Raw genomic sequence first — 26979 nt, forward strand, 5'->3', positions numbered from 1 at the left:
AGTGAGATAATCGCAGCAGTGATGTCACAGCATTTTCTCACTTTATTCCATATTTCTCCTTGAAATTTCAATAGCAGTCAGAACTTTAAGCTTTTTTACATGACTTAAAACTCTCTTTAACTCTCAGGAAACAGGGCTATTTTGTGCCTTTAAAAGGAATTTTTCAACACTTCTGCGTAATTAAATGATTAAGATGTGAACACAGTCATTCAGAATGGTTTGATATGAAACACTCCATTTTAGACTTGTTCAAAGTGGTGGTGATAAGAACTAAAGAGTTCATAGGAAGAGTTTAGTATCTCTAAAAGCTCCTTCACAGAAAGTTATGACATAAAATAGTTATGAACACGCTGCCTGATGCCTGAGACATTGTTTTATGAGAAATGTGAGATAAGGTTTGGGCCTAAAACATATTCATTGTGGAGAAGTACCGGCAGGGCATTGTAGGACAAAACAGTCCCCAAAGAAAACATTCTTTCAGACTTGCCTCTATTTTAACATCATCAACCTTACATATAAAACTCAGAAGACTTTTGTAAGTTTACTGGTCATTTTGATAGTTGAATGGCTAAATTAGCATTGTAGACATCTCACCCCCGATTCCTATCACCACCACTATACTCAGAATTCTGAGTACAAGCAAACAATTTACCCCATTCCCAATAACAAAGTCTTGCAGCATTGATTCTAAAGTGTTTAGCTATGTGATGTTTAGTTAATGACACTACTGAGGAGACTGTTTAGTTTGATCATCCCTCAAAACAGTTTAGTAATGCTAAGATTAATAACTGACTGGTCACAGTGATTTATCTGTCTGCTCAGGCTTTAGCAGGAACGTCAGTGTTTGTAAAGGATTTTCACGCCATCCACAGATTTTAAAATAGCTGATAAACAAGCGTTGATGGTGTTTCGTCACTGTCTAGAGAAAAAAAACATGTATCTCCATTATATATATATATATATATATATATATATATATATATATATATATATATATATATATATATATATATATAAATTATTCCCCCCCAAGATTTAAAAGGTAAAGTGTATTCTGAATACTGCCTTTACAAAATGCATTGTACATGTATCCCAATACTTGTATTCTGTTAAATCCCAACCTTGTGAACTATTTTAAATTAAACCACTCTGAATGACTTATTTACATCTCAATGAATGAATACTGCAGAAATTTTGACTGGAACATGTAAATGACCTCTTTTCTCTTGGCTACTGTGTATTACGTTTTCCACTCCAATAACTCTGATACTGAGACTGCCTGCAGTAACAACACTCCACACCACCTTAATGGAAACAGGTGGTTCATTGTTGCTTTCCTCACATTCAAAATAGGCTGTTTTTGCAGCTTATATAGACTGTATGGGCTGGGAGTGAATGTTTTTAACACTTTAACACTGTTTACATACTGTTTAATTATAAAAAGGCAAAAAAAAAAAAATTCAGCTTTAAGACTTTTTGTCCATTTGGCTCTGACAAAACAGCAAAAATAACAGGAGGAGAAATTAATTTAACTTTACATTTGGAGACCTGCTCACCTTTTTGGGTTACTAAGAAGTAAAAGTACTGTGCGAAAAACACTGCTAATAGTGAACGAGTAAGGACATATTTAAGGCACCAGTTGGCAATGATGCAAACAATATGATGCTGACTACTCTAGCTTCCATTAATTGCTAACATTTGTGGGTGAAATTTTTTATTCACACTTAAGCTATTAGACTGGTGTTCACAGGTTCCAGAATTTGAAGCTGTATTTTACGTCGAACGTGCCCAAACAAACGTATAGTTACAGCATACGATCCAGTTCTTTAAGATGTTTCCTGTTAGAACATGTGGCTGATGTTATTGATGCTGTACGGTTGATTTAATATGGTGACAAGCTGCAGCTTGCATTTTACTGTTGTGTTCCTGCATGTGTTGACTTGAATGTAAATGTATATATACTGTGTAGTCCTGATCCTGTAATTAACTATTGAACATTTCACTGTATAAGATCATTTCAGGATGTCAGAAACTACATTCACTTTTCAGTTTTGAAGTTTTCGCACTATTTGATTGCTTGACTGTATAGCAGATGATGCTACCGCGCCACTACAGTGAGGGAAAAAGGTATTCACTTTGGTCTTTCATTATTTGATATATGTCCAGTGCATATATCCATTTCAAATGTACACACAATATTTTCTGACTTTGCACTTACAAATATGAGCCAAAATAATATTTATATAGTACAAGCATAAAAAAGATTAAATATTTTAATTAGTGCTGTTATACAAGATTAAGATAAGCAGAAATTGAAAGATGACCGTGGAAAATGCAGTTGCGTGTTATTTATTTATATAATAAAGAGTATCAAAATTAGAAACCCAAATCAATTTATTTCTGAGGCTTTTGGAAGGCCCCCCATTCAGGGAGGACCCAGGTTAGTCAGGTCCATCATTACCCGCAGTCCAACGCCTCTGCATATGATCCTAAGAACATCACACCCACAGTAAAGTATGAAGGCGGGTCCATCATTATATGGGCTGCTTCACTGCAGACGGTACTGGAGCATTATATGTCACCAAAGGAAACATGAATGGAGCTATGTAAAGACATACTAGAGGGGAACTGAATCTCACCAGGCAAAAAACTGAATCTAGGATGAAGATGGATATTTCAAAACAAATAACTCAAGACTGGTTTCTAAAAAAAGGCAGTGAAGGTGCTTGTATGGCCTTGCCAATCTCTTGTCTGATCCCGCTGAAAAAATGATGGAGGATTTTCAAATTGCGAATCCATCAGAGGGACCCTAACATAGGGGAATTGAAGACAGTTTGTCAAAAGGCATTGATTACAACTGAACTACAATGCTGCAAAAAGCATTACTTCTTACAAAAGTCACATTACAAAATGCTAAATACTTTTTAACGTCTTGAAGCTGTAATTGTCGACACCAGCTTTGCAACAAAGGACTAATATTATTGCTTTGTGATGTCTGAATACTCTGAAAACATCTTTCTTTCAGCTTATGAAGACATTTTTCTTCAAATTTATAAGAATACATTCAAAAGACAGGTTATTTTCAACCAGATACATGCACTGGAAGTATATTAAACAACAAAAACAAAAGTGTCTGAATACTTGTTTTACTCACTGTTGCATGAAGTCATGTGGCTATAAGTAATACATTCTAAATCCACACAGAGATTTAGTGTCTGATGAGGTGCATTACAGGTGTTATTTAGTTTGCACTGGGTATCTGAAGACATGGGTAATGTAGTATAAAATCACATATGGATTCAGTGTCTAGACAAGACAGTTTAATTGGTATTTTTGGTACAAAAAAATCAGGAGAACCTCTTTGGTGTCTGTAAAACAACAGCAGATGAACAGATCTACAAAAGCAAATTTATGACTGGAGATCTTATTCAGCTCTTTGATCGAAGCTAATAACTAAGTTTACAGTACAGTAGAATACAGCAGTGCTTTACGTTAAATGGGGTGAATCAGAAACACAGACGTACATAGAAACATGCACACGGAAACGGGTGTACACAGACGCTCAAAGCGTGTGCAATTGTTCTGAGCCTGTCGCCAGGCCGATCAGTGCTGACCCAGTGCAGCGTTGGTCAGATGTATCATCAGAAACATAAAATTAAAATAACTCCAGCAACACTGCATCAGTGCTGTGAGGCCAACACCTCCATGATGAAGATGGAAGGAGTGAACAAGCGGAAAAGGAAAAATGTGTCTCTGTTAAATTGCCCTTTGCCCTTTAGGCACTTAATCTCCAGAGCAAAAGAGGAGGCCACCACCATGTCCAGAATAAAAGCTTCTAGTCTGAGTAAAAGCCTCACCCTCTCCCTCTGGGTTTGATCTTCACTCTAGTTCTCCAACTAAACTCCTGAGGTGAAGCCCTTCACTTCCTTAACATCAGCCCTTAATCTAAATGGCTCTTACTGATGAGTCTTTAGCAACTCCCTCGTCACTCCTGCAAACAAATCCCCGGCTCAGGAGGCGAGGGTGTATCGGCAGCACAACTGGTCAGTACAACACTCCTTTACAAGGCTTTGCTCTGCAGGGCAGGAGTGGCTTCTCACTACGTCACCCGTCAGTGCTTTCCCAAGCAGACAAGTGGTAAAGTCAGCAAGTGGACATGTGTATTAGAATGGCACAGATCACTTGGTGCCGGTTGAAACAGGCTGGTTCTCCTCTGGAGGGCTGGAGGTGTACTGGATACCGTGGCTGGCCAGGAGAGTCTGGAGATGGGCTACAGTCTGCTGTAACTCTGTCCGCTCCTGCTGGAGGGAACTGACCTCCAGGCGCAGCTCTGCCTCACTGGTAGCCAAACCTTCCACCCGAGACTCCAGATAGCGGATCCTAGCATGGGCCACCTGAGAGAAAAAGAAGAGTCAGTGAGGGTGAAGCAGTGAAGAGAGACATACAAACAGTGACGCACTTTGTTCACTGTCAAAGATACAAGAACAGCTTGGGGTCCTGAGTGGCACCCCCGCATAAGCACTACTGGTGAGAGATGGCAAGTAGCATCTTTGGCTTGAGCCCCAGAGAGTATAACTGGTCGGCCTCACTTTAGGTAGGGTGACCCTTTAAAGCCAATAAGCTCTTCAGTACAACTGACCTACCGCCAGTCTTTGTCTACAGAGACTGCATGGCTATGTGATTGATTTTGTGCATCTGTTAGCAATGGATGTGGGTGAACCAATTATCATATATTTTTTATTTATTAAATATTATGTTGAAGGTGTGTCCACATACTTTTGGCCATATAGTGCATCTATTAAATTCATCTTAATTTTCACTTACCCTAAACCTGGCCCAAATTCTAACCCTAACCTTAACTTTAACTCAAAATCTAATCCTAACCTTAATCTCTGTGCTAAACCTAACCCTGATCTGAATCCTACAGCATGGTTGAGAATCTACTGATTTTCACTAGATAGTTTGTTAACAATTTGAAAATCTAGTCATAATCTGTTGGGGGCTATCCAGATAAAGTATACTGAGCTGTTCACTGACATAGTATTAGTGGCACCCACATCTGCATGTGTCTCAGAGGAAGTATGCGCTAATGTTCATATTCCCAACTTGGCAGCATTGGGTAGACCTAACTAGCCGGTGGAACTGGACATTAATTAGGCAGAAAAATCAAAACGATACAAGAACATCTGGGGCTCTTGATGGGTGCAACTGTCTGAGTATTGGTACTATTGTCAGGAGATGGTGAGCTCGATTTCCAATGATGCCAAAGCCATCCATGACTGGGAGTCTAAAGAGCATAACTGTCCTCGCTCTCTCTGGGTGGTTAGGATGCCCTCACTTTCTCCACATCACTCAGTGCAATGCTAGCCAATGTGGGCATTTGGAGTTCTCCCATAAGCACGTACAGATGAAGTGGTGCTTCACATTACTTGAAGAAAGTACTTGTGAACCCTCATGCCTGGTATCATAACTAGACCTAACTAATCAGTGGAATTGGACATAAACAAATTGGGGAGAAAAATGAAAGAACAATAAAAAGATACAATAACAAGACACATAATTCAATAAACTGAGAGAAGAAATGGCAGAGTTTGAGGAACATTCAAAAAGAGAAACTGAAAATATTGTTAGGAGAAGGGCGTCACGCCCCTTTGGCTGGTAGATATGTATAAGAATGCTATAGCTTGAGGGAAAGTGTCAAGACATACTGATAACACACTAGGAGTAATAGCATTAACTGCAAACAAAATGTATGATGTAAAACAAATAGTAAAATATATAGTCAATAAAATACTGTATAAGTTACTTGTGTGTTTATTAACTTATTAATAGACTAATGTTTGAAACAACTGCTTGGCAACACTGTAATTTAATATGGTTACGCCTCTTAAGCTTATTTGAGAATAGAGAGAAAAGGGAGAATAAATTGAATAAATTGATGTATTATTTTATAAATTAAAGTAAATCCCTGCAAAAAACACTGAAGTTCAATGCCTTTCACACTTTCACTGCTGCACTTTTGGGGCTCTTGTACAACTTTCTGTACTCTCTCTGAGGTATGACAATCATTTCCAGTTATTCCTCAGGGTAAGACTGCACAGGGTGAGACTGCACAGGGCCAAAACAGACGGTTGCTGAAACATGGAAGCAAATAGCCAGTAAGGACTGGTGACGTTGAAATATGAGAAGCGATAGGTTTGACTTGAAAACAAAGTCCAATGTTTAGGCTGACTGGTATTAGTTTAAGAGTCAGGACTGCTAAAACCCGGTCTGCAAATTACGTAAATCGAGAAACTTCCAATTCAGGAAAAGTGTGCAAAACTGGCTTCCATTGTACTCATGCTTCGATCATCACATAAGCATGCTGTCGTGTGGCAGTGTACAGGCTTACCTGTACTTCCTCCAGCAGGTCTAGGTTCTGCTGGCGAAGGCTGCCATTGGTCTTCTCCAGCTGGGCAGCGCGCTGTGATTGGCTGAGAGTGGAAGGACCGTCTAACAGCTCATCCTGAAGCACGTGGTACTCCACTTCGTAGGCCTGCAGCTGCTTACTGATGTCCATCTCGAAGACCTGTACACACACGTAGTATGTGAAAACAAGCCCTGAGTGCTTTTCAGTGTAATTCTGTGCCATGGTTTTTATGATCATGTGGTATTTCGATGCACCACGTTTTAGATTTTCATACCAATCTAAATCAAACCCTAATGCACCAACAGACTAAGTAAATAAGTCAATAAATAAATAATTATCAGGTTCCACTCCACATGTACACAATATTATAACACGTGTGCCTTACGTCAGGATTAGGGTAACGGCCAGAAACGTGTTAAAAGGCCACATACTGGCACACGGCCCTGAACATACTGTTCAAACAGCAAACCTCATATTCCGGGAAGAGTTTCCTTTTCTTGCCGCGGAATATAGCTTTAGATGATTCCATAATCACTAAGAATGCTTCACAACACTGACAATGTAATAATGATAACAAATTTAATAATGATAACAAATCCAGAATGACTCATATTACAAAAAAGATGATGAAATCTTGAGGCACAGGATTTTCCAAAAGAGTACTATATATGTAATTTAATATAATACTTATCATTTAAGGAGAAATTCCTCAGACTTTTCTTTTTTTTAGCATAATTCAATGGTTGAGCTACAGACAAAGTCATTCAGAGTGTTTGATGTAAAATAGTACACTTTAGAAACCTGCCAACTTTACAGTGGTGGTGATCACAATGTGTACATAACCATTTCATTTTATATGTATTGTTAACAATGCTAAAACAGTGGTAAATCTGATTTTCCCTGGATAGTATTTTTCCTTGCCTGAATGTACCATATTTGGAAAAAAGACAAACCACAAACAACATTTTAGACCAAAACCTTCTCAAAACTACTGTAAAACTGTCTCAGGCATCAGGCAGCGTATTCATAATCATTTCACGTAAAAACTTTCAGTGAGGGATTTCTCAGGTGCTCCAAACCTTTTGGACAGTATGTTTCTCAGAGCGTTTCACATCAATCCACTCCGAATGACTTTGTTTACATATTAAACAGCTAATTATGCAGTCTTTAATTATTGGTAGAATTCTCCTTTAATAACATCCTGTCTAGTTGTTTAATATGCCAACCTACACTTTATAAGTTATATCTGAATAAAACAATTATTATTATGATGTGTTTCCAAAGATTAAAAAAAAATGATTACACAGTTGTTCCTTCTATCTTTCTGCAAAATAACACTCCGAATGTAACTGAAACTCAAACCAGAGTTCAAACTCATGCAAATGAAACTCATAATTCAGGACCGTAAGAACTTCAACTATTGTGAGTCTGTCCAGATACCTGCATGTTTAGTGAGAGAGTGTAAGAGAAAGAAAGAGAGAGTGACAGCTACAGAGAATGAGTGGCATGTTTGGCCAGTAAAGGGGAAAAGGCTGTAAACATAAGAATGTCAGTGTCTTCTGACTGCCATTACACAAACATACACAAGTGCGCACACTAAAACACACATGCTTGCACCACTCCACCTTCTGACTGCACTCAACTTACAACTAAGGAACCACTATCTAGGCCAAACCACAAACAATCATAGCACCAACCCAGGCTTGTGCCTTTGTATGCCAGTATCACTGACTTAAAAACACAAAAACAAAAGTAAACACCACGCCCAAAAACACAGTTTGCACTGATGCATCAACGAGTCACTTGTTTATTACAGTTTTCAGTCCTACAAATACAAGGGCTGATTCATAAAACACAAAAACTGTCAGTGTTTCCAAAAAAACTCCTGCTAACTTTTTGTAAAAGAAAATACAAAATAAAAATGAACATATCTAAAAATATATGTAAATTGTGAGGGCCAACACAAAGGAAAAGTCGGTTTTAAGTTTTTTTTTATAATTTGGTAAGCAACAATCCCACACAATAGTTAGATAGACAGACAGACAGACAGATAGATAGATAGATAGAGTGCTGTGCACAAGTCAGAGATCACCCTTCATTTATTCCATTTCCAGTCAAAATGGGCACTAAGTGACAGGAGTTTCCACAACTGGACTAAAAAAATGATTTAAATATGCAGAATAAATGAGACTCCTAACAACTGTGTAAGACCTGGCAGACACCAAAACTGTCCCATCAGATAATCATCACTTAGCTTTCATCTTTGAGAAGCTCCACTCTTTTTCTCAGATGTGAAAAAAATCCACAGGTGTTTCTGTCCATTCTTCCACTGTGAGAAGACAACTCAGCACTATGAGTCTGAAAGGACGTTTAGGAAGCCATTAAAAAGACAAAACAAGAATAAAAATTTGCAAATCAAACAAAGAAGCTGCTGGGACTGACCACCCCAGAGTTCAGACCTCAACATCACTGAATATGTTTACTTGAATTGTGGGATGCAGAAAATACAACGAACTTCTAAGACTGAACTTTGGACGCGTGGAAAAATATTCCTGTAGATTTCTTTAGAAAAATGAAAGCAAGTCTGCTGAAAAGAATGGAAGCTGTAATAAAGGCAAATAGTGGACACACTAAATGCTGAACAATTTGATATTATATTTGGTGTATTTCTCTGTTAAATGTATGTTGTCTGCCTGCCCCCACCAAAACACTGAAACATGAATATCGTGTACTTAATGACCGTTTTGACTGGAATTTAAAGAAATGACTGTGGTCTCTGATTTTTGCACCGAACTGCATGGTTTATCTCATCAATGTTCACTTAATCATTTTATTTATTAATAATTATAAACATAAAGCAATATAGTTCATTAAGGCAAAATGAAAAGGTAACATAACTATTAAGCTTATTCCATGAACAGCTGAATGGCACAAATGCACACAGTAGTACCTGATTGATTGTCTTCTCCATCTGTACCAGTCCCAGGTTGGGCAGAGTGGTTTTGATGAAATCCACTATGGACTCCAGATTGTCGTGCTGCAGAATGAGCGGCTTGTGGCTACCCAGAAGGCTCAGCGCCACTTTGAAGATGACCTCTGACCCCTGCAGGAACAGCATATCTGGAACAAAGAATACATGCAAAATGAGTATATGCATGCACTGACTGTAACAATATAACATAACGACTGTTATACTGAGTATATTGAAATACTATTTTTTATTTGACATGTTCTGCAAACTAAACATAATCGTAGGGGGACTATTTAAGATTTCAGTCCTATTTAAAACACAGTCTCCAGTTGCTTATTGTTTAACATTTAAAATACAGGAGTTAGTGCCTTGTACATTTTAACTTATGAAATTAAAATTTACATCAACATATGTTTACATATATGTGAAAACCCCAAAACGTAACTTCACAGAGAAGTTACGGTTACTGTTTATTTTTTTTCCTCCCTCACCTTCCCTTTCCCTCTCATTTGCTCTTTTTAACCTTACTTGTCCTCCTTTCTTTCTTTCCCTTTCCTTTCCTCTCTTCATGCAAGTGTAGCGAACTTATGGATACATAAAAGGGCAAGGATGCAAAAGTCAAGAGTTTTCATGAATGCTGACAAGTACAAACAGACTTTAACATCATGCAATACCCTCTGGAAAATGTCTGATTGGGAAGAAACTGATTATACAGCAAAATAATGACCCCAAGCACATGGCTGAGAAGACCAAGACATGCTTATCAAACAAAGAAGCTGCAGGTGTTCTCAGAATAATGGACTGGCCGCCCCACAGTCCAGACCTCAACATCACTGAATGTGTTACTTGGAATGTGAGAAGCAGAAAATACAACCAACTTCTAAGACCGAACTTTGGAGAAGTGGAAAAATATCCGTGTCAATTTCTTTAAAAAACTGAAAGCAAGCAAAACATTCATACTGTTTCTTCCCTGCACAGCCACCACTAACATGAACAGATACAGAGAATTAAGGCCTTTACACGCTGAGCGAGATTCAGGTGACAAACTAATTTGACCATATGTATAACTGACAGTATCTTGCACACCAAATGTGACATTATTTTATTCACCCTCTGTTCGATTCTTCTTTGGGGGGGGCAACGGAGATCTTATTTGCACTTGAACACATTCAGCCTGTTTATTTTATGCTTCATCTGGTGTCAAGCTTTCCAAAATCAGCTCAAACTTAGTTGCAGAAATCCGAGTCACGAGTGAAAAAGTTTGTAAAGTTTTAGCTCCTGAAACGAGGTGGAGAAACCCTCCGTTCTTGTTGTTTTCCCAAAGTGGAAAGCATCCTGGACAATGTCACTATTCATCCGTTTTGTGACAAGCAAAGGATCTTCTCACAGATATTCTGCCCTTTTTTTCTGCAGTGCAAACAATTTTGTGAAATTCCGAAAAAATGACATCACATCTGGTGTATACAGTTTCGATGTGAAAAATTGCATCCAAATGTTTCGCATTTTCGTGTCGCTTATTTACGTCAGGTTTGGTGCGTAAAAGCCTTAAGAGCCTTAAAACTGCAAAGGTGAGTTGAGGGAATGCGTGTATGTGTTATCAAAAGGTAAAATGATGGCTTAGTTGATTACACTAGAAGTGAGGGGTGTGTTCAACATTGCAACCATATCTGTCTCTCTGGCAGACCGTCATGGGTTTGTGATTAAACACAACAGTGTTAGCGCCAGTCGACAGGCATCACTGACTGGTACTAACGCTCAATTTGCTCCCACATGTCCGGGGGCAAGCAGGCGAACATGCAATGTGAAATCTCTTAGAATAAACAACACTAGAGGTAATAATATGGTCCATACACTATTCATAATAAAGGACCACCAATATGCCCGTATTTTTCCTTGTTTTTTCATGATTTCATCATTTTTTTTCTTTTTTTTTTATGTGGCTGAAATATCCGTTTGGGGAACGTAAACCTCCATTTTTAGCAAAATCAAAGAAAGTTTGCTTAGTTATTAATTGCTGTTTTGTCCCATTAAATGTCTCTGAGGCATTCTGTGACAACATGAAGTTTGCGGCTGTCAGGACAGCCGAGTGAAGATGAAGTTACGTCAAGAACAGCAATGCAAAAATAGCATAAATAGCACAGACCTTCAGCAGACATGTGAATGTAGCTTCATAAAGACTCAATGAAAAAGCCCAATTGTTAGAGTTAAAATCTGGGCCCATAAAATGCAACCAGAAGACAAACTGCCAGTTGAACATCACTTCTGGCTCTGTTTGCTGCTAACAGACTCGCTTTAACTGGTTTGCACATTATATTCTCTTTATAACTGATCATATTCTGCACTCGTATACTGAGCAGGTCAGAACGCTAACCAGCTATCAGGCCAATGCAACAATAATAAGAGACAGACTAAGTTCATGTTACTCAAGAACTGAGACATACAGAATGTTACTTATATCCCTGTTATAAGGTAAAAAAACAGTCCAGATTTCTGCATAAGACACTAATCAAAATTGTTTTTTCTTTTTACATTGCTAGTTTATGGTCTTACAAATATGTCTAAAGTAAAGACACAAGTAAAACAAATGTGTCTTACTTCCAGGCTAATAACCTATTAACCTACATTTGCTGAGCAATAATTGCGTAAAGTCAATTTGTGGTAATGCCGTGTACATATACAACTCTGCTTGACATGCATAGCTATGATGCTATCTGTATATCTAGCTATATATGGTCATATAATACAAATCATACCATTTAAAAGACCGGATTTCTGTTTTCCTGTAATCTTTGATTAGGTCACCGGGCCACATTGCTACTAAAATGTTACTGCATTCTGAGCAAGGGTTTCAGAGTGAGAAAAATTATACAAAAATGCAGAAATACAACTGTTCATGTTTGCCTTATATGACTATTATGTAATAGTGTAACAGCAAGCTTGTAGCATATATCAGGGTGGACCTAATGACTCAGCCTGTGAATATATTGATTCGAACTATAGTTGAGTGGATCTTAGTGTGAATTGCAGTGAAAGAACAGAAGAACAGAATCACACGACTGAGTGAAGCTGCTAAGAAAACTACTCCCACATGCCCTTCCTAAAATCTCACTTTTTACACAACTGACAAGGCATTTAATATTATTTTATCAGTTCTCTTCATAAAAACAAGTTTTAGTCCTGTTCTTTAACCTATGAAAACACACAACTATCAGCCAGTTCAGAGCCACTGTTCTCCAGTTATTATGCAAAAATGTGAACATGTCTAATTAATTGAGTTAGCTGATGTGCTTGGTGATATAACTTGCCATATCCATATCAAAACCTGCAGATCTTTTCACTGGAAATCAAAGTTAATCTGGCACTAATGCTATCATTTGCATCAGATGTGCTCTCGTTGGAAACAGTAATGAAAAAATGACAGATATTTAAGGCTTGAGTGCTTTAGAAGTTCAGAGTACAGCATTCCATTGCTCTGTTGCATTGTTGCCTGCTGTCAGTTTTGTAATCTGCTTTGTAATTTGTAACTCAACTTGTCATCATCTTTCATCTAACCTGGATCTGTTTGGTTAAAGACATGAAACATATAAGCAAATATGTCTAAAGTAAAGACACAAGTAAAACAAATGTGTCTTACTTCCAGGCTAATAACCTATTAACCTACATTTGCTGAGCAATAATTGCGTAAAGTCAATTTGTGGTAATGCCGTGTACATATACAACTCTGCTTGACATGCATAGCTATGATGCTATCTTTCCATCTAGCTATCTATCGCTACAAAGATTTTACCACATACTGTACAGCAATCTAGTTTGGAATCATCATTGTTTGTTGTGAAACCCTCCTATTAAAATGAAGTCTTTCTTGATGATGCATAATGCACAGTAACTGTTACACCTGCTTAAAATACTGATGAAGTGCTCGCTCCTCGGACGAGCTTGCTGAGTGCAGGAGTTAAATAAGGTAGAACACGGAAATACATGTCCAGGTTAGGGATGGGCAGCACAACTATTTCTGCTATTCAAATATTTGCCATTTTTTTGACAAACAATATTTGAATATGCCAACAAGAAAATATTTTTTTTGCGTTGAATAAAAACTGAAGTTTGTTAACTTACAGTCAGGCTACAGAATGATAACTTGCATAATTTACCCTCTATATATTTGTCACCTTTTTTGTTTGAAATACTTCCAAATACAGCTTTGCTTTGATGTGGCTATTTGACTTAATGTTAACTTCAAAAACTGTGTGTATAAGTCTGTGCGTGTATGTGTGTACCGAAAACTCTGGCCACAAAACCCAGAGGGAAGTGTGAGGCGAAGGCGGTGAGGAACCAAGGAGCAGCGTAAAGACTCGGCCCAATCTCATACTGCTCCAGATGAGTATACAACTCCCTGTGGTAGTCGTGCAATAGACGAGACAACTGATACATCTGGATCTGAGAGAGAGCGAGAGAGATTGAGAGAGAGAGAGGGAGAGAGGGAGAGAGAGAGAGAGAGAGAGAGAGAGAGAGAGAGAGAGAGAGAGAGAGAGAGAGAGAGCGTGAGAGTGAGACGGCAAGAGGGAGAAAGGGAGAGAGAAGGGATGGAAACAATATGAAAACAAGAAGTCACCTAGACATTTTAGCTCAGATCAGCTATGTCTACTAAAATATTACTACTGTCTAAAAGTTACCTAAACACAGAAATAACAGATTTTAGCATCATCATTTCAATCATTTAGCAATGATTATACAGAGCACAATTATTTGCTACACTGATTTGGTATATATTACTCTGTCTGAACAAGTAAGCTATTGATAAACTCAATTTTTTAAATTAAATTTACACCAAAACAGACAATATTTGTAGCCAATTAGACAGATAATTAAAATATTTTGGCCACCGAACACTTCTGGCTGATCAAATTTTACCAACGTGTTCAAACAGACTGAGCAGCAGCAGATCAACAGTGAAAACATCAGCTGTGTGGAAGTATTTTACAGTTTCTATGAGGGACACTACACAAGCAATTCATAATCACTGCCAAGCATTGAGAGAAGGTACAATGCCAAAACACTTCTCCATTACAGGTTTGATACCACCTGTAGACATGACATCCTGATTGATACACAAAATACTGCGAAACAGAAACTGATCTGTTGTTAAGGATGCTGGATTTCATGTCACATACTGTAGCCAATACTGTCATCATTTTAGCATGTTTTTTATTTATTTCAGTCTTGTATGTCCTGTATTTTGATTTTGGTGCATTTATAATTTTCATTATGTAATAATTAATTTTTTAACACCTAGTGTTGAAACAGCCTGTCAAATATAGAAAAACTCATTGTGATCAAATTTCTGGCCATGCTGTGCTAGCATGAGGATAATGTTCCTTTAAGGCTGACAACCTCTCAGTAAACCAAATGTATGTACCAGGTGGGCTCTGGTGGAACTGAGATCGTTGCAGTGTGAACTGAATACCTGTAGAATGATCATGTCGGGTCGGTATTGTTTCCGCAGGCCCATGTCGTACATGAGGAATTTGAGCATGCTGAAGGCGTCCTCCTCGCTCATGTGTAGCAGCAGCACTCCAGCCACGAAGCTCAGACCCTGACAGTAGCCCACCTCTGGGTCCAGCAGAGAGTACGCCTTCAGCAGGTTATACAGAGAGAGCTGACCCGCACCCAGCTGAGCACTGAAATAAGGGTGAGTGGGGAAGGTGCGGCCTGAGAGAGAGAGAGAGAGAGAATAAAATGTAGAAACATTAACTCTTAAAAGTGTTTTATACATTTAGTTTACATTAGTGCTGTTTAGACGTAACTGCGTAAGAACAGGATTAACTACACAGTTAAATAATGATTTACATTTACATTTGATTTCCATTCGGTATGAACAGATCTGAGTTAACACTCCTGACTTTTCTCTGTTTTAACACTGCATTTCACACTGCATTTCTCATTTCACTCCTGCTTTGTGTTTACTGGGAATAAATGGTGTTTGGTGAAGTTACTTCACAGTAAGCCTTATGACCATGATTGCCGACTATGTCAGATATTGAATGTCAGTTTGCCTTGATGGAACTGCGTGGGCGGCCAAAACGTTTTGGGTGCTGGGTGGCAGCGGGACAAATGATTCAGATTTTCTGAAATCTTGATTAGCAGTCCCGTGCAGACGTCTACTGTAATCACTAAAGTTCGCTTTGCTAGCTGCATGCAACAAATAAAGTGAAATCACAATTTTAATTAAAAATGGTATATTTTCTCATTAAAAATCAATTTATCTGCTTTTAAAAGACCTCAAATAATTTGTTAAAGATAAAGATATCAGGTGTGTTTTAGCAGTTTCTGGTCTAGTAAAATGGGTATAATTTTACTGGGAGGACATGTTACCTCAGGCTGCATGCTATACAGTTATTTCAATAGCAATTGAACAGCAGCATACCTACGCCCGTCATATGGAATGTGTACGTGCAGGGACATTGGGTGTTACCAGGAAATGACTGCTTACATTGTGTTATTATTATTTAACAACTGTAGGTTGCAAGGTTAATAAGTCATTAGTCCAGAAGTAGGTCATATTGGTAAGAATTCTGAAGCCAAAAGTATTTACTTGTATTTTTCTTTGCTATTCAAGTTTAATTGTGTAATTCACCAGTGTAGTGGTGCATATATGCAGGTATATGGCAAAACTCTCCACTGAGGAGACTGATTTACTCTTTACAGACCTGAACATGAACAGAAATATGATTGTATTTTTATTTTGTACTTTGTACTCAACTGTGGAGAACAAAGACTTCATATTCTTCCAACTGCGAGTCTTTATGTGTTGAATAAATGTTACATTTTTAGCTGTCATTTTTTCCTGCCCTCTTGCTCTGCAGTCACTGATAAAACTAAAGTAATGTTGGCTACCTGGCAGCAGGCTAATGCATGGTAGTAGTGTATGAATGATAATCAAAGCAGTAACAAATCAATTTTGAAATCCGTTAGATTTGTGTTCAAATGCTATGAAACTTGAGCCTTTTATCATTTAATATATTTAGTTCAACAGCTATAACTTATTGTGGAAAGAAAGATTTATTATTTACAGATCACTTTCAATTATTACTGTGTTGCAGTAAATGAAAATTTTGTCACTTAAACTGGGAAATCTTGCTAAAAACCCCATTCAAATCAATTGTATTATTCAGGTTTAAGTTTAATGGTTCAACCAGGCATCATTGTTAGTATATCCCAAAAAGACAAAACATTAAGTGACAGTCATTCTAATTTTGGGTACCGATATTTGTCGTGTTCGTGAGAACAAGCCAAACGTGGTATGGATAGAACATTTCAGAATATACACTTAGAATGTAGCTTCTCTGCTAGTTTCAATGAGTTCTAAGTGTGAAATAATAAAAAATGAAACCATGCACTTTGTTGGCCTATTTCTAGTGATTACTCTACTGTTCTGTAAGGCAAATGTCAAAGTCAATGACAAAACTAAACACTGTTTAACAGGGTGCTGCCTAGAAAACTATAGCCTTCTATACGTTCCACCCCTTCTCTTCTCTCCCCCTGTAACTACATAATTACAGTATTGCATCATGAGCCGAAGGCAGACAGTGATATCCTTCAGAAAGCCTCAGAGGGGCCAGGTGTGTATGAGTGTATACGTTACCAGGTGATGTTGCATACATTCAGGAATGTGAGCATGAAGCATTGTTAGGAGTCTTTTCCCAGAGAAAAAACAGCATCTCTCTACTCTTCAACTGAGCTTGTTTTTGTTCTTGTCTGTTCATCTCTTAATCTTTCCTCCAATGAATCTGTCCATCATCTCCATTCCCCCACTATTCACCCCTCCTGCTCATCACTGAGACTGTCTGTTTGCTCCATAGCAGCATGATGACATCAGTGTGAAGAAGAATGGAAGAGGCTGACAGGCCCATGTGGATGCTTTGAAAGCAGTAGTAACAGTAATCTTACTCTATATAATTCTAGCGTGCTGTTGATCTGTGCATTTTTTCAGTAGCTCTTTTTGTGCCTGTGCGTATATAGGGTGAAAAGCATTAGCACTGAGAAGTAAAACCTTCATTAATTTATTTTAAGTCAAAACAGGAACACATTACAATTTATTCATTTTTAGCATAAGGAAAAAAACTGAAAACATTTAACAGAAAGTACACGTGCTGTTAGGAATCCTATTTTCTCAAATTTTTAAACTGCAGTCAGGCCTGTCACAATCATGAAAATTTAGCTGACGATTAATTGTAATATAAATAATTGCAATTAATGATTTACTTGTCTTTTCATGTTCATTATTTGTAAGTGATAAAACACAAGCCTAAAGAGGCCAAATTGGCTGTTGAGCCACCTTACTTGGTAGTTACTGTAACACTAGTTGTACTGCTGAATTAAGACTGCACATACACTCTCACAATTACCTACAGTTACATAAAATTATGTGTAGAGTTAAGAAAAGCTACACGAGCTTCACGAGAGTAAAAATAAGCAAAAATCACTCTAAATGCTAAAAATCTTAGCTACATAGCTAACAAATCAATAAACATTACTCTAAACATGTTAGAGCACCAAGTAATAAGTTCAAACTTTTTTCTCGTCATAAGCCCCATGATGTATCAACGAAATGACTGCAGTTGTCCTAAATAACTGTGATCATCTCAAATAGATGTGATCACCTCGAATAACTATGATTCGGCCATTGTGTAATAATTATGACAGGGCTAACGGCAGTTAAGTTTCACTTAATCTCATTTGATTTTCCACTTGCTTATGCAGGTGGATTATCTTATATATATAATTTCTTCAGAAATAACTCTTGAAAATGAGTAACTTGTACTTCATGGCCATTTTAACTACAAATTAAATAAATGAAGGGTGGTCTCTGACTTTTGCCCAGTACTGAATATTCATACATTATATAGCTCCAAAGTTAAAAATGAGGTTTGAGTGCAGAATATAAGCTTATTATTTAGTAATAATATTTTTGCACAGGTGCAAAATGCACTATGGTGAAACAATGTGAGTTTTTGTGTTACTTCCCCAAATCCACTTAATATCCATTAAACCACAACAAAGTATATGTATATTATATGTAATAACTGCCTCAGGTGTGCGACCACTTATCAGCAGACTCCGGCAAGTTTTAATGGTTGCCTCTTCTGGACTCAGTTTCCTCGTTTTGCATGCTCAGTTAGATTTAATTGACCAAGACTGACTTGGCCAGGCTCTTCATATTGTGTGTGCGTGTGTGCGTGTGCGTATGAAAGGATGGGTGTAGTACTAACCCAGGTCTATGAGGATGGCATGCTGTTGTGAGGTGAGTTGTTTCAGTAGCTCTTTGTAAGGTGTGTCATTATTGGGGGGTTTGTTGGTAAGTATTGGCTGCCTCAGTAGATACTGCTCAGAAAGAAACTTCCAGATTTCACCTCGGTGCTGCCGAGGAACACCTGAGAGAGAGAAAGAAAGAGAAAGCGAGAGAGAGAGAGAGAGGAGAGAGAGAGAGAGAGAGAGAGAGAGATTAATTTTGAAAAATAACAGCAGTGATGGACAATAGATTAAATTAGTACATCTCTGTTGGAACAATTTCTCGTATCTCAAAAAAAAAGAAAAGAAAAAAAAAAGTGCTAAGGTTATGGCACACTTTATATACAATCCCGTTTCCAAAAAATCTGGGATGCTGTATAAAGACAACAAAACCTGGGCATGTTTACCACTGTACCACTGTTTTGCTTCACCTCTTGTTTTAACATTTGTTTCTGTAGTTTTGACAGTAAATGTTTTCCTGTTCTTGCCTGATTTAGGATTTCAGCTGCTCAACAGTTCAGGGTCTCCTTTGTGGTATTTTTGTTTCATGATGTCAATTTCTTCAATGGGTGACAAGTCTGGACTGCAGGCAGGCTGGTTTATCACCTGGACTCTTTCACTGCAGAGCCATGGTGCTGTAATGCATGCAGAATGTCGTTTGACATCGTCTTGCTGAAATAAGCAAGGCCTTCCCTAAAAATGGCATCGTCTGGATGGCAGCCTACGTTGCCAAAACCTATTGTATATCATTCAGCATTAATGGTTCTTTCACAGATGTGCAAGTGACAGTGATTTTCAGAAGTGTTTCTCAGCCCATGCAGTGGTTTCTACTACAGAATCATGTCTGTTTTTAATGCAGTGCCAATACTGGTTTTCAGCCTTGTCCCGTGCACACAGAGATTTCTCCAGATTCTCTGAATATTTTAAGGATATTATGTACGTTAGTATATGAAATCCCCAAGTTATTTGCTGTTTTCATTTATTCAACAAATATTATTATTGAGTTGTTGCACTATTTGCCCACACAGTCTTACAGAAGTGGTGAACCCACTTCACTCATCTTTACTTCTGAAAGAATCAGCCTCCCTGGGATGCTCTTTTTTATACCAAATCATGTTACAGACCTTTACCTTCTGTCTTTTGTTGCCCCTGTCCCAACTGTTTTAAATCATGTTGCTGGCATCAAATTAAAAATGACAAAGACAAAAATGGAAAAAAAAACAAAAAAACAATAAAATTTCAGCATTTGATATATTGTCTCAATACTATTTTCAGTATAAATATAGGGGTTTAAATTATTTGCACATCAATGTATTCTGTTTTTATTTACATTTTGCACAGCGTCCCAATTTGGAGACAGGGTTGTATTATGTTTTATTTTTTCCAATATGTTAAAATGGCAAAATTGTTTGATTATTTGCAGAAAAATACCATATTTATGTATGTTCTCTGTAGAAGATTAATTCTTACTTAATAAAAATGAAAATTGAAAAAAAAATGAAAAAAATGAAAATCAATAAAATGTCATTTAACCAAGGGTGTTCAAACCTTTGCATATGACTGCACATGAATGCATGTGGAGGGAAAAAAAAAAAAACCACAAAGCAAAACCAAAGCAATCCTTAAACCCACACATGTTTACTGTAACAGCACATCCATTATGTCAAGAAGGAACAGGCATGACCGAGTGTAGGCGGGTTCAAGTTCAAGCCTTTTACAACACTTTATTTCCCTTAGCCTGTTTCAGACCAGCTGCTGCACACCTAACATTCTTATACCGGGTAGTGAATACTCCGTTGGTTGATATGGCACTGGCCGTATCTATATGGCATGGTCACTTACCACAGACTATAAAGTACCCCATATTCCCGTACTTAGAAAAAAAAAAATACAATAGAAGGCACAGGGCAGTTCGTGAATTATTTATTTCTATAACTTTTATGAAAGGTGTTTTTTGAAGAGCAATTTCATGACCTATTAAGAGACATTTCTAAAATGCTGTGAATCTTTAGAATTTGTTTCTTTCAGATACAGGAATAGTTTTTCAAAAGGAAATCTGTGTAGCGGTGGGTGCTAAGCCTGATCGTCATGGATACAAGAAAAGCTCAGAGAAAGAGAAATGTCCCATGAAGGCTCCTTGTTTGTATTAGATTATGCAAAACACAACGGTCTACCAAGGCCGCTTGGTCACATCTTCAGATATAGTTGGTGCGTGAAATTTGCTCGAGAAAATACTTTCGAATTGAAGAATAAAGCAAAGCATTCAAGCTAAAAACTGCTCAACTTACTGAAAGCAGGTGAATCATAAGACACTCAACTTCACTGGGGTAGGACCCTAAAGGGTATGTCTTCAGTACTTCAGTTATGGAACTTCATTGTACCATATTCTGTTTTAATTATATAATTTAAATTGCACTTGCTGTGTTTTAAAATATTAGGTTATTAAAAGGTACAAATAGGTACCTTTGCCCTGGGAAAAACTGCTGCACCTTTAAAAGGAAATTTACCTTGCACTTTGGTAACAAAAAAGTACCTACAAAGTACCTTTTTCCTCTCAGTGTTGCATCCTCGAAAACGTCACAATGTAGGCTGCATTTCCTCATGTATTCAAAAGGCGCTCCTGATTAGGACAGCCTTGGGATGATGTAGCGCTGTAGAAATGCAGCCCAACTAGACGGAAAGTCGAGAGTTACTGGACCTGCTTTTTACCGTTCTGCTCCAGTGTTTGTAGAATAGATAAAACTTCAGACGGCGGAGTGTATTCTGCTCAACTAGCCATTACATCCTTCAGCAGGACACGGGTATTTTTTGCTGTTGTTCACACTTTTCTGCTGTAGATTGCGCTGAAAAAGTGCTCAACTTAAGCGGCTAAGCTCTGCTCTTTTGACAGGATAACTAGTCAAATAAGAGGCTGGGTAAAACTGAATCAGACAGCACAAACGGGCCTGTGCAGTATGACAGCTTAAAGATACTTATTAATTCAATGGCGTATGTACCATCCTCTATGCTATTACTGAGGTTTGCTGAAAGACCTTGAGAAATAGACGATGAGTACCCCTCACCACTGTAGCTTGGTGAGTGGTTTAATGTAAAAATATGATGTTGTTTCATGTTGCTTTTGCTAGTTTCTTTTGTCTGTACCAGGGGCATTCAATTAAAACTAGCAAAGGTTCAGTTACACCAAATTTCTTACTTACGAAGGTCTGGATAAACAAACTAACATGACTGAATGACCACGAGGGTTGCCTTTAAATGCTTAACCAATAATGATTAGCTCAGAAAACTCATCAATTAAAATACAAAAATGTATGGCCATTGGTTGTGCTTAACGTTTCCACTTTTGATCACAGAAATGAGCAGATGACACTCATCATCAGTGACTGTGAAATAAGGAGAAAAATGCAAGAAAAAAAGTTCTTTGTTCTTTCGTTTTTAAACACTCAGCTTTTGTCGTCGACTTTCCTTTTTCTAAAAAAAACAAGCCTTGTTTTGGCTTCACTACTTGGACGAAAAAAGTGAATAAAAAAATCTATGAAAATATGGAAAATTATTCTCTTTCTGTGCTGATATATAGTCCTGTAGTCTCTCTTCCGATGAGCTGCTTTGGCTACATTAACTACACAGTGGCTTCTATTATAAGTGATTTCTATTATAAGTGAAGCGAAATTATTGTCTATGGTAGCTCAACACACCATACTGATTAACATAGATTTACTGGAATAATTCTTTAAACACCAAAACAATGTCCCACCACTCAACAGACCAAGAAACAGCAGGAGGATACAGTCCGGTTGGATCATATGAATGGTAGATGACAGCCTTGTGCAAACAACCCTGCTTAGCTGACAATGATTTTAGAGCAAAACCATTATATATTACTCATATAAAGTTTTACCCTTCAACTGCTTTTGTTAAACAATGATCGTATAATATAATCGTATAATATTCATGTCTCCGACTTTACAGGTGAAGGAAAAAATCGGAACTTATAATGGAAGTAAATGGAACAAGACCATTTCTGTTGGTCCATTAATCACCTGAATGTAATACAATGTAACAGGCAACTTGATTTTGCAAATTATGCAAAAATATGAAAAATGACAAAAGTTAAGATTAAGCTTTTTGCTCAAAAGTGACGATACGTGTATGTTACCTTGTCCAACGGCTGTGTGTATCTTCTCTGTATCGAATTTGACCTTCGACCTCCCTGCGGTGCTAAGCATTTTCTCCCACACCAGCGTAACATCTTTCAAACATGGTGTGATCTCCTCATAGTCCAGCTTCAGCCGCCTGCTCTGCAGATCGCTCTCTGAGGCTGTAAACACACATGCAAAAAGAGGAATACATTTAGACTATACTAGTGTTCATCTTCTCTTATTAACACATAAGTACAGGCACTCACGCTTACACACTGTCAGACCATTAATAAAGCTGGACCATTCAGATGGAAACAAAGTCGGTCAGGTTGGTCTGAATGCTCTGCTTTTTGAGTCAGAATTATTCACAGTGGTGGTGATAGAAACCAGACGTCTGAAGAGTTTAATATCTCTAAAAGCTACATTACAAAAACTCATTATAAGAAATGAATGTGATGCCTGAGACATTTACAGTAGTTTTGAAATAACGTTTTAAAAATACACTCATGGTGGAGAGATACGGTAAAGGCAAAAACTTGTTTTACTCAAAAATCAAGGGGATTCCCCTTTAACAAATATTCCATACAATTAATAATTCACTCACTGTGTCAGAAAGGAGTGATTCAGAAAAAGTGAGAGTAGATAGTGGTGGCCTATGAGTCCAACCAAATCCTAGTTCACCACAGGAAGACACTAAACCCGTGTCAATGTAGTGACTCATGGTTTTAGTGGAGAGATACAGGGTGGAACAAAAGAAGGGGAATTTCCTACAATGCTTTGTGTGCGCTGTAATGAACCTGACCCACATTTCCCACCGCTCGCGATGGACACACACACACACAGGAAGAGATAAGGAGGAAATGAGAAAAGATTAAATAATAAAATAGAAAGAAAAAGGGAATACCATCCTGTATGTTGTTCCCCACCCAAACTAAAGAAAGGAACGGCAAACCTTACATCATTTTTCAGGACCACTCCCTTATTAACCCTATCTTACTTAACATACTGTCTGAAGCACATTTACAGTGCCCCTTTAACTCATTAAAATCTGCTCTAGAGTGATGGACCATGTGTACGCCCACATAGGGAACAGTAAAATGGTTCAGCATGCGGAACTGGAGCTTTCTGGGTGCTACCACCTTTTCTATCACTACACTGGGCAAAAGTCAGCGACTGAATTATTACATTTTCAGTCAAAATGGCCATTAAGTACAAAACACTCATTTTTCAGGAGATATTTCTGAGGAGATTAGATGTAAGATAATTTGCGTAATGAAGTAAATAACTGAAAAGACGAGTTTCCAAAAGGAGTCCTCCAAAAGTGGGACACGTAACAACTGTGCAAGTCCTGGTAGACCAACAAAACTGGCCCCATCAGATAAACAGCACTTAAAGTTTTCACCTTTGAGAGAGAGGAGAATATCAACCGCTCTTGCTTGTTTCTGTTCATCCTTCCACTGTGAAAAGACAACTCAATGCTAGGGGTCTGAAAGGATGTTTAGCTGTCACTGAGAAAAGGACACAGACAAAAAAAAATAAAAAATAAAATAAAACAGCACTTGCTGACCACCCCCCACCCCAGAGTCCAGACCTCAACATCACTGAATGTGTTTGGGATTACCTGGAAGGTGAAACGCAGAAACTAAAACCAACCTCTAAGACTGAACTTTGGAGGTGTGGAAAACTATTCTTGCAGATTTCTTTGAAAAAATGAAAACAAACCTCCTGAAACAGTTACAGTTAGTCTAGTACAGTGAGTCTTTGTTCAGACACAGCATTTAATCGTACCTTCTGACAAAAGTTAAATTCAAATTTAAATGACCTTCATGTTATGGAAGCCCTATATATGACAGAATGTGTAATACAACAGAAAGGCAAGACAAACGTCCCTACATTTCACTGAATAGTATAGAAACAGATTGAACATTTTTAATTTTTTATTTCAGAAAAAGGACTGACCACCCCAGAGTCCAGATGTCATCACTAAATGTGTTTGGGATTACTCAGATTGTGAAAACCAGCAAGTACAAACAACTTCTAAGACTGAACTTTGGAGGTGTGGAGAAAAATACCGCAGAAGGCTTCGACAAACTGAAAGCAAGTCTCCTGAAAAGAATGGAAGCTGTAATGAAGGCAAAGAATGTGGGTGTTGAGGCTTCTGTGTAATTTTCTGTTAAGTACATGTTTTCTGCTCCATGCTGCCTTTTTTGTTGGATGCCCTGAGACTGTTTCTGAGAGACTGTGCACACACGTACATAATACATCGCAATGGAAACGCTTATTATTGATTTGTTTAATCAGAACCATCATAAAAGGCTCCCAAAGTGTGAAGCATGTTCCTTGCGCAAACAAAACGTGTAACACAATATAAAAATCACATTTTCAGCTTTGTTAGATCGTGTTCATTATCCATTAAACTACAACCTCACTGAGACATCACGTTCTTAAAATAGAAGAGCAGATAAATAACAAGGTTAATTATTTCAAAGAAAAAAGTGGCACCATAAGCCTCGCGCCACAGGTAAGCCTCCCTCTACGTCAATACTGACCCAGTTTCGGCATGTCAGCACGTCCTTTGCCTTTTTTTCCACTCCTGACAGAATGGAAGGAGGCAAGCCTCGACTCAGGAGTGTGAGGGTGTGGTAAGCAGGTAAGGTGACACGCCCATAGCTGAGCTATAACTGTGCCAACACGCTCTGTCGCGGAAACAAGATTAGCTGGTGCGCTGTGTTTTCGTCTACGTTGCACTCGTGTGCATCACACTTTTAGTAAGTCTTGGCTAATTTCTTTGTTGACACAGATTAATACAGGAGGAGTCAGGCGTGTGCGTTTTGTGTATGTTTACCTGCTTGAAACCAGTGGCATCAGAAGCACATTAAAATGAAAGGGATTCCAATAAGCACCATTTAGTTTTGTTGTTTACTATTAACTACTCTTCACCTGTAACTCATTAAAAGTAGCAGAGAAATTCTGTTGAAAGCATCTCTCCACAACACATTTGTGTTTGTAAGCAGAAGAGGAGATATTTAATTATTATTGGAACTTATTGTATATACGATTGAAATTATTGTTGTATGCAGAGTTTTGTTTTTTTGGGGGGGGGAGTGCAGATATGAACCTGTCAATACAGAATGTAAATAAGACCTGAAGATAATTGAAATTAAAATAATATGAATTTGAATTATGTGCAAATTTTTTTGGACAAAATAATTTGTTCTTTACATTTTTTGCCAAATTTTTGTCAAATCTTGATGCTGAAACATACAGGAAAAGGCAGAAGTAATATTATCGCTGTCTAAAAAAATATGTTGGCCAATTCATCATGAAATTTTCACACAACGTGAAGAAAAGCATTTATTTCAAATCCTGACATTGAAACACGATCAGAGTCAGATGTACTATATTAAAATAATCCTAAATGAAGTACGTTTTTTTCCCCAAGATAAAATAAATCGTTCTTTACAGTTTGCCATGTTTTTGGCAATCCCTGACATTGAAACAAATGAAAAAGTTCTGAAGTAATATACAAAAATAATATTCAGCGAAGTGTGCGTCAGTTTTTTTTTAGGTTAAATTAATCTTTGATTTTTGCCATGTTTTTCTGGCAACTCTTCTCTTTGAAACAAACAGAAAAATATTTGAAAAATCTGAATGGAGTAGGTGGTAACTTCTTTTGGATAAAAAAAATACATTTTTACCATATTTTTGGCTATTATTGACATCAAACAGAAAAAGTCAGAAGCGCAGACTAGAACCTGTTGGCATAGAAAGTAAACTGAATGTAACAGTAATTCATTACGTAACTGTAAAACTAAGTACGTAATTACATGTCATTAAGTTCAAATAGTCATGTAAATGGAATGTCAAGGGAAACAATAATAATAACTTGACTCAATGATTATTGAAGGTTAGCAAACAAACTACTGTTTTTGTGGCAAAACATTTTTGTTTACGTTATTGTTTCTGAATATGATTTTGATGAATGTTAGGTATCAGTTATCATGGTCAAGGACATGCATGGGCTTATGTGTTGGGTCAGCCTCAGGTCACGGTCAGACTGAAGGTTAGATTTAGGTTTAGGATTACAAAGATTCAGTTACACAACAATTCAGGTAATACAAGTATGCAAGTGTACGTGTTTAAGTATGTGCCATCTGATAATTCCTTTGGCAGCA

At 37.6% G+C, this 26979-nt stretch overlaps 1 protein-coding gene across 3 annotated transcripts in view; it reads right to left on the reverse strand.

Moving 5' to 3' along the window:
* Positions 1–2049: 2049 nt before the first annotated feature.
* tbc1d1 (TBC1 (tre-2/USP6, BUB2, cdc16) domain family, member 1) overlaps positions 2050–26979 on the reverse strand; it is an 88116-nt gene continuing 63186 nt past the window's right edge. For all 3 annotated transcript variants that reach the window (XM_036583740.1, XM_036583738.1, XM_036583739.1), the window contains 7 exons: positions 22822–22983; positions 18650–18811; positions 14845–15089; positions 13658–13817; positions 9360–9529; positions 6392–6568; positions 2050–4394 (listed from right to left, as the gene is read on the reverse strand). In XM_036583740.1, the coding sequence (XP_036439633.1) occupies positions 4179–4394; positions 6392–6568; positions 9360–9529; positions 13658–13817; positions 14845–15089; positions 18650–18811; positions 22822–22983 (1292 nt within the window). In that variant the 3' untranslated portion in view covers positions 2050–4178. The remainder of the gene's footprint in view (positions 4395–6391; positions 6569–9359; positions 9530–13657; positions 13818–14844; positions 15090–18649; positions 18812–22821; positions 22984–26979) is intronic.

Source organism: Colossoma macropomum, unplaced genomic scaffold (assembly GCF_904425465.1).
Source record: "Colossoma macropomum unplaced genomic scaffold, Colossoma_macropomum, whole genome shotgun sequence".
Classification (NCBI taxonomy): Eukaryota; Metazoa; Chordata; class Actinopteri; order Characiformes; family Serrasalmidae; genus Colossoma; species Colossoma macropomum.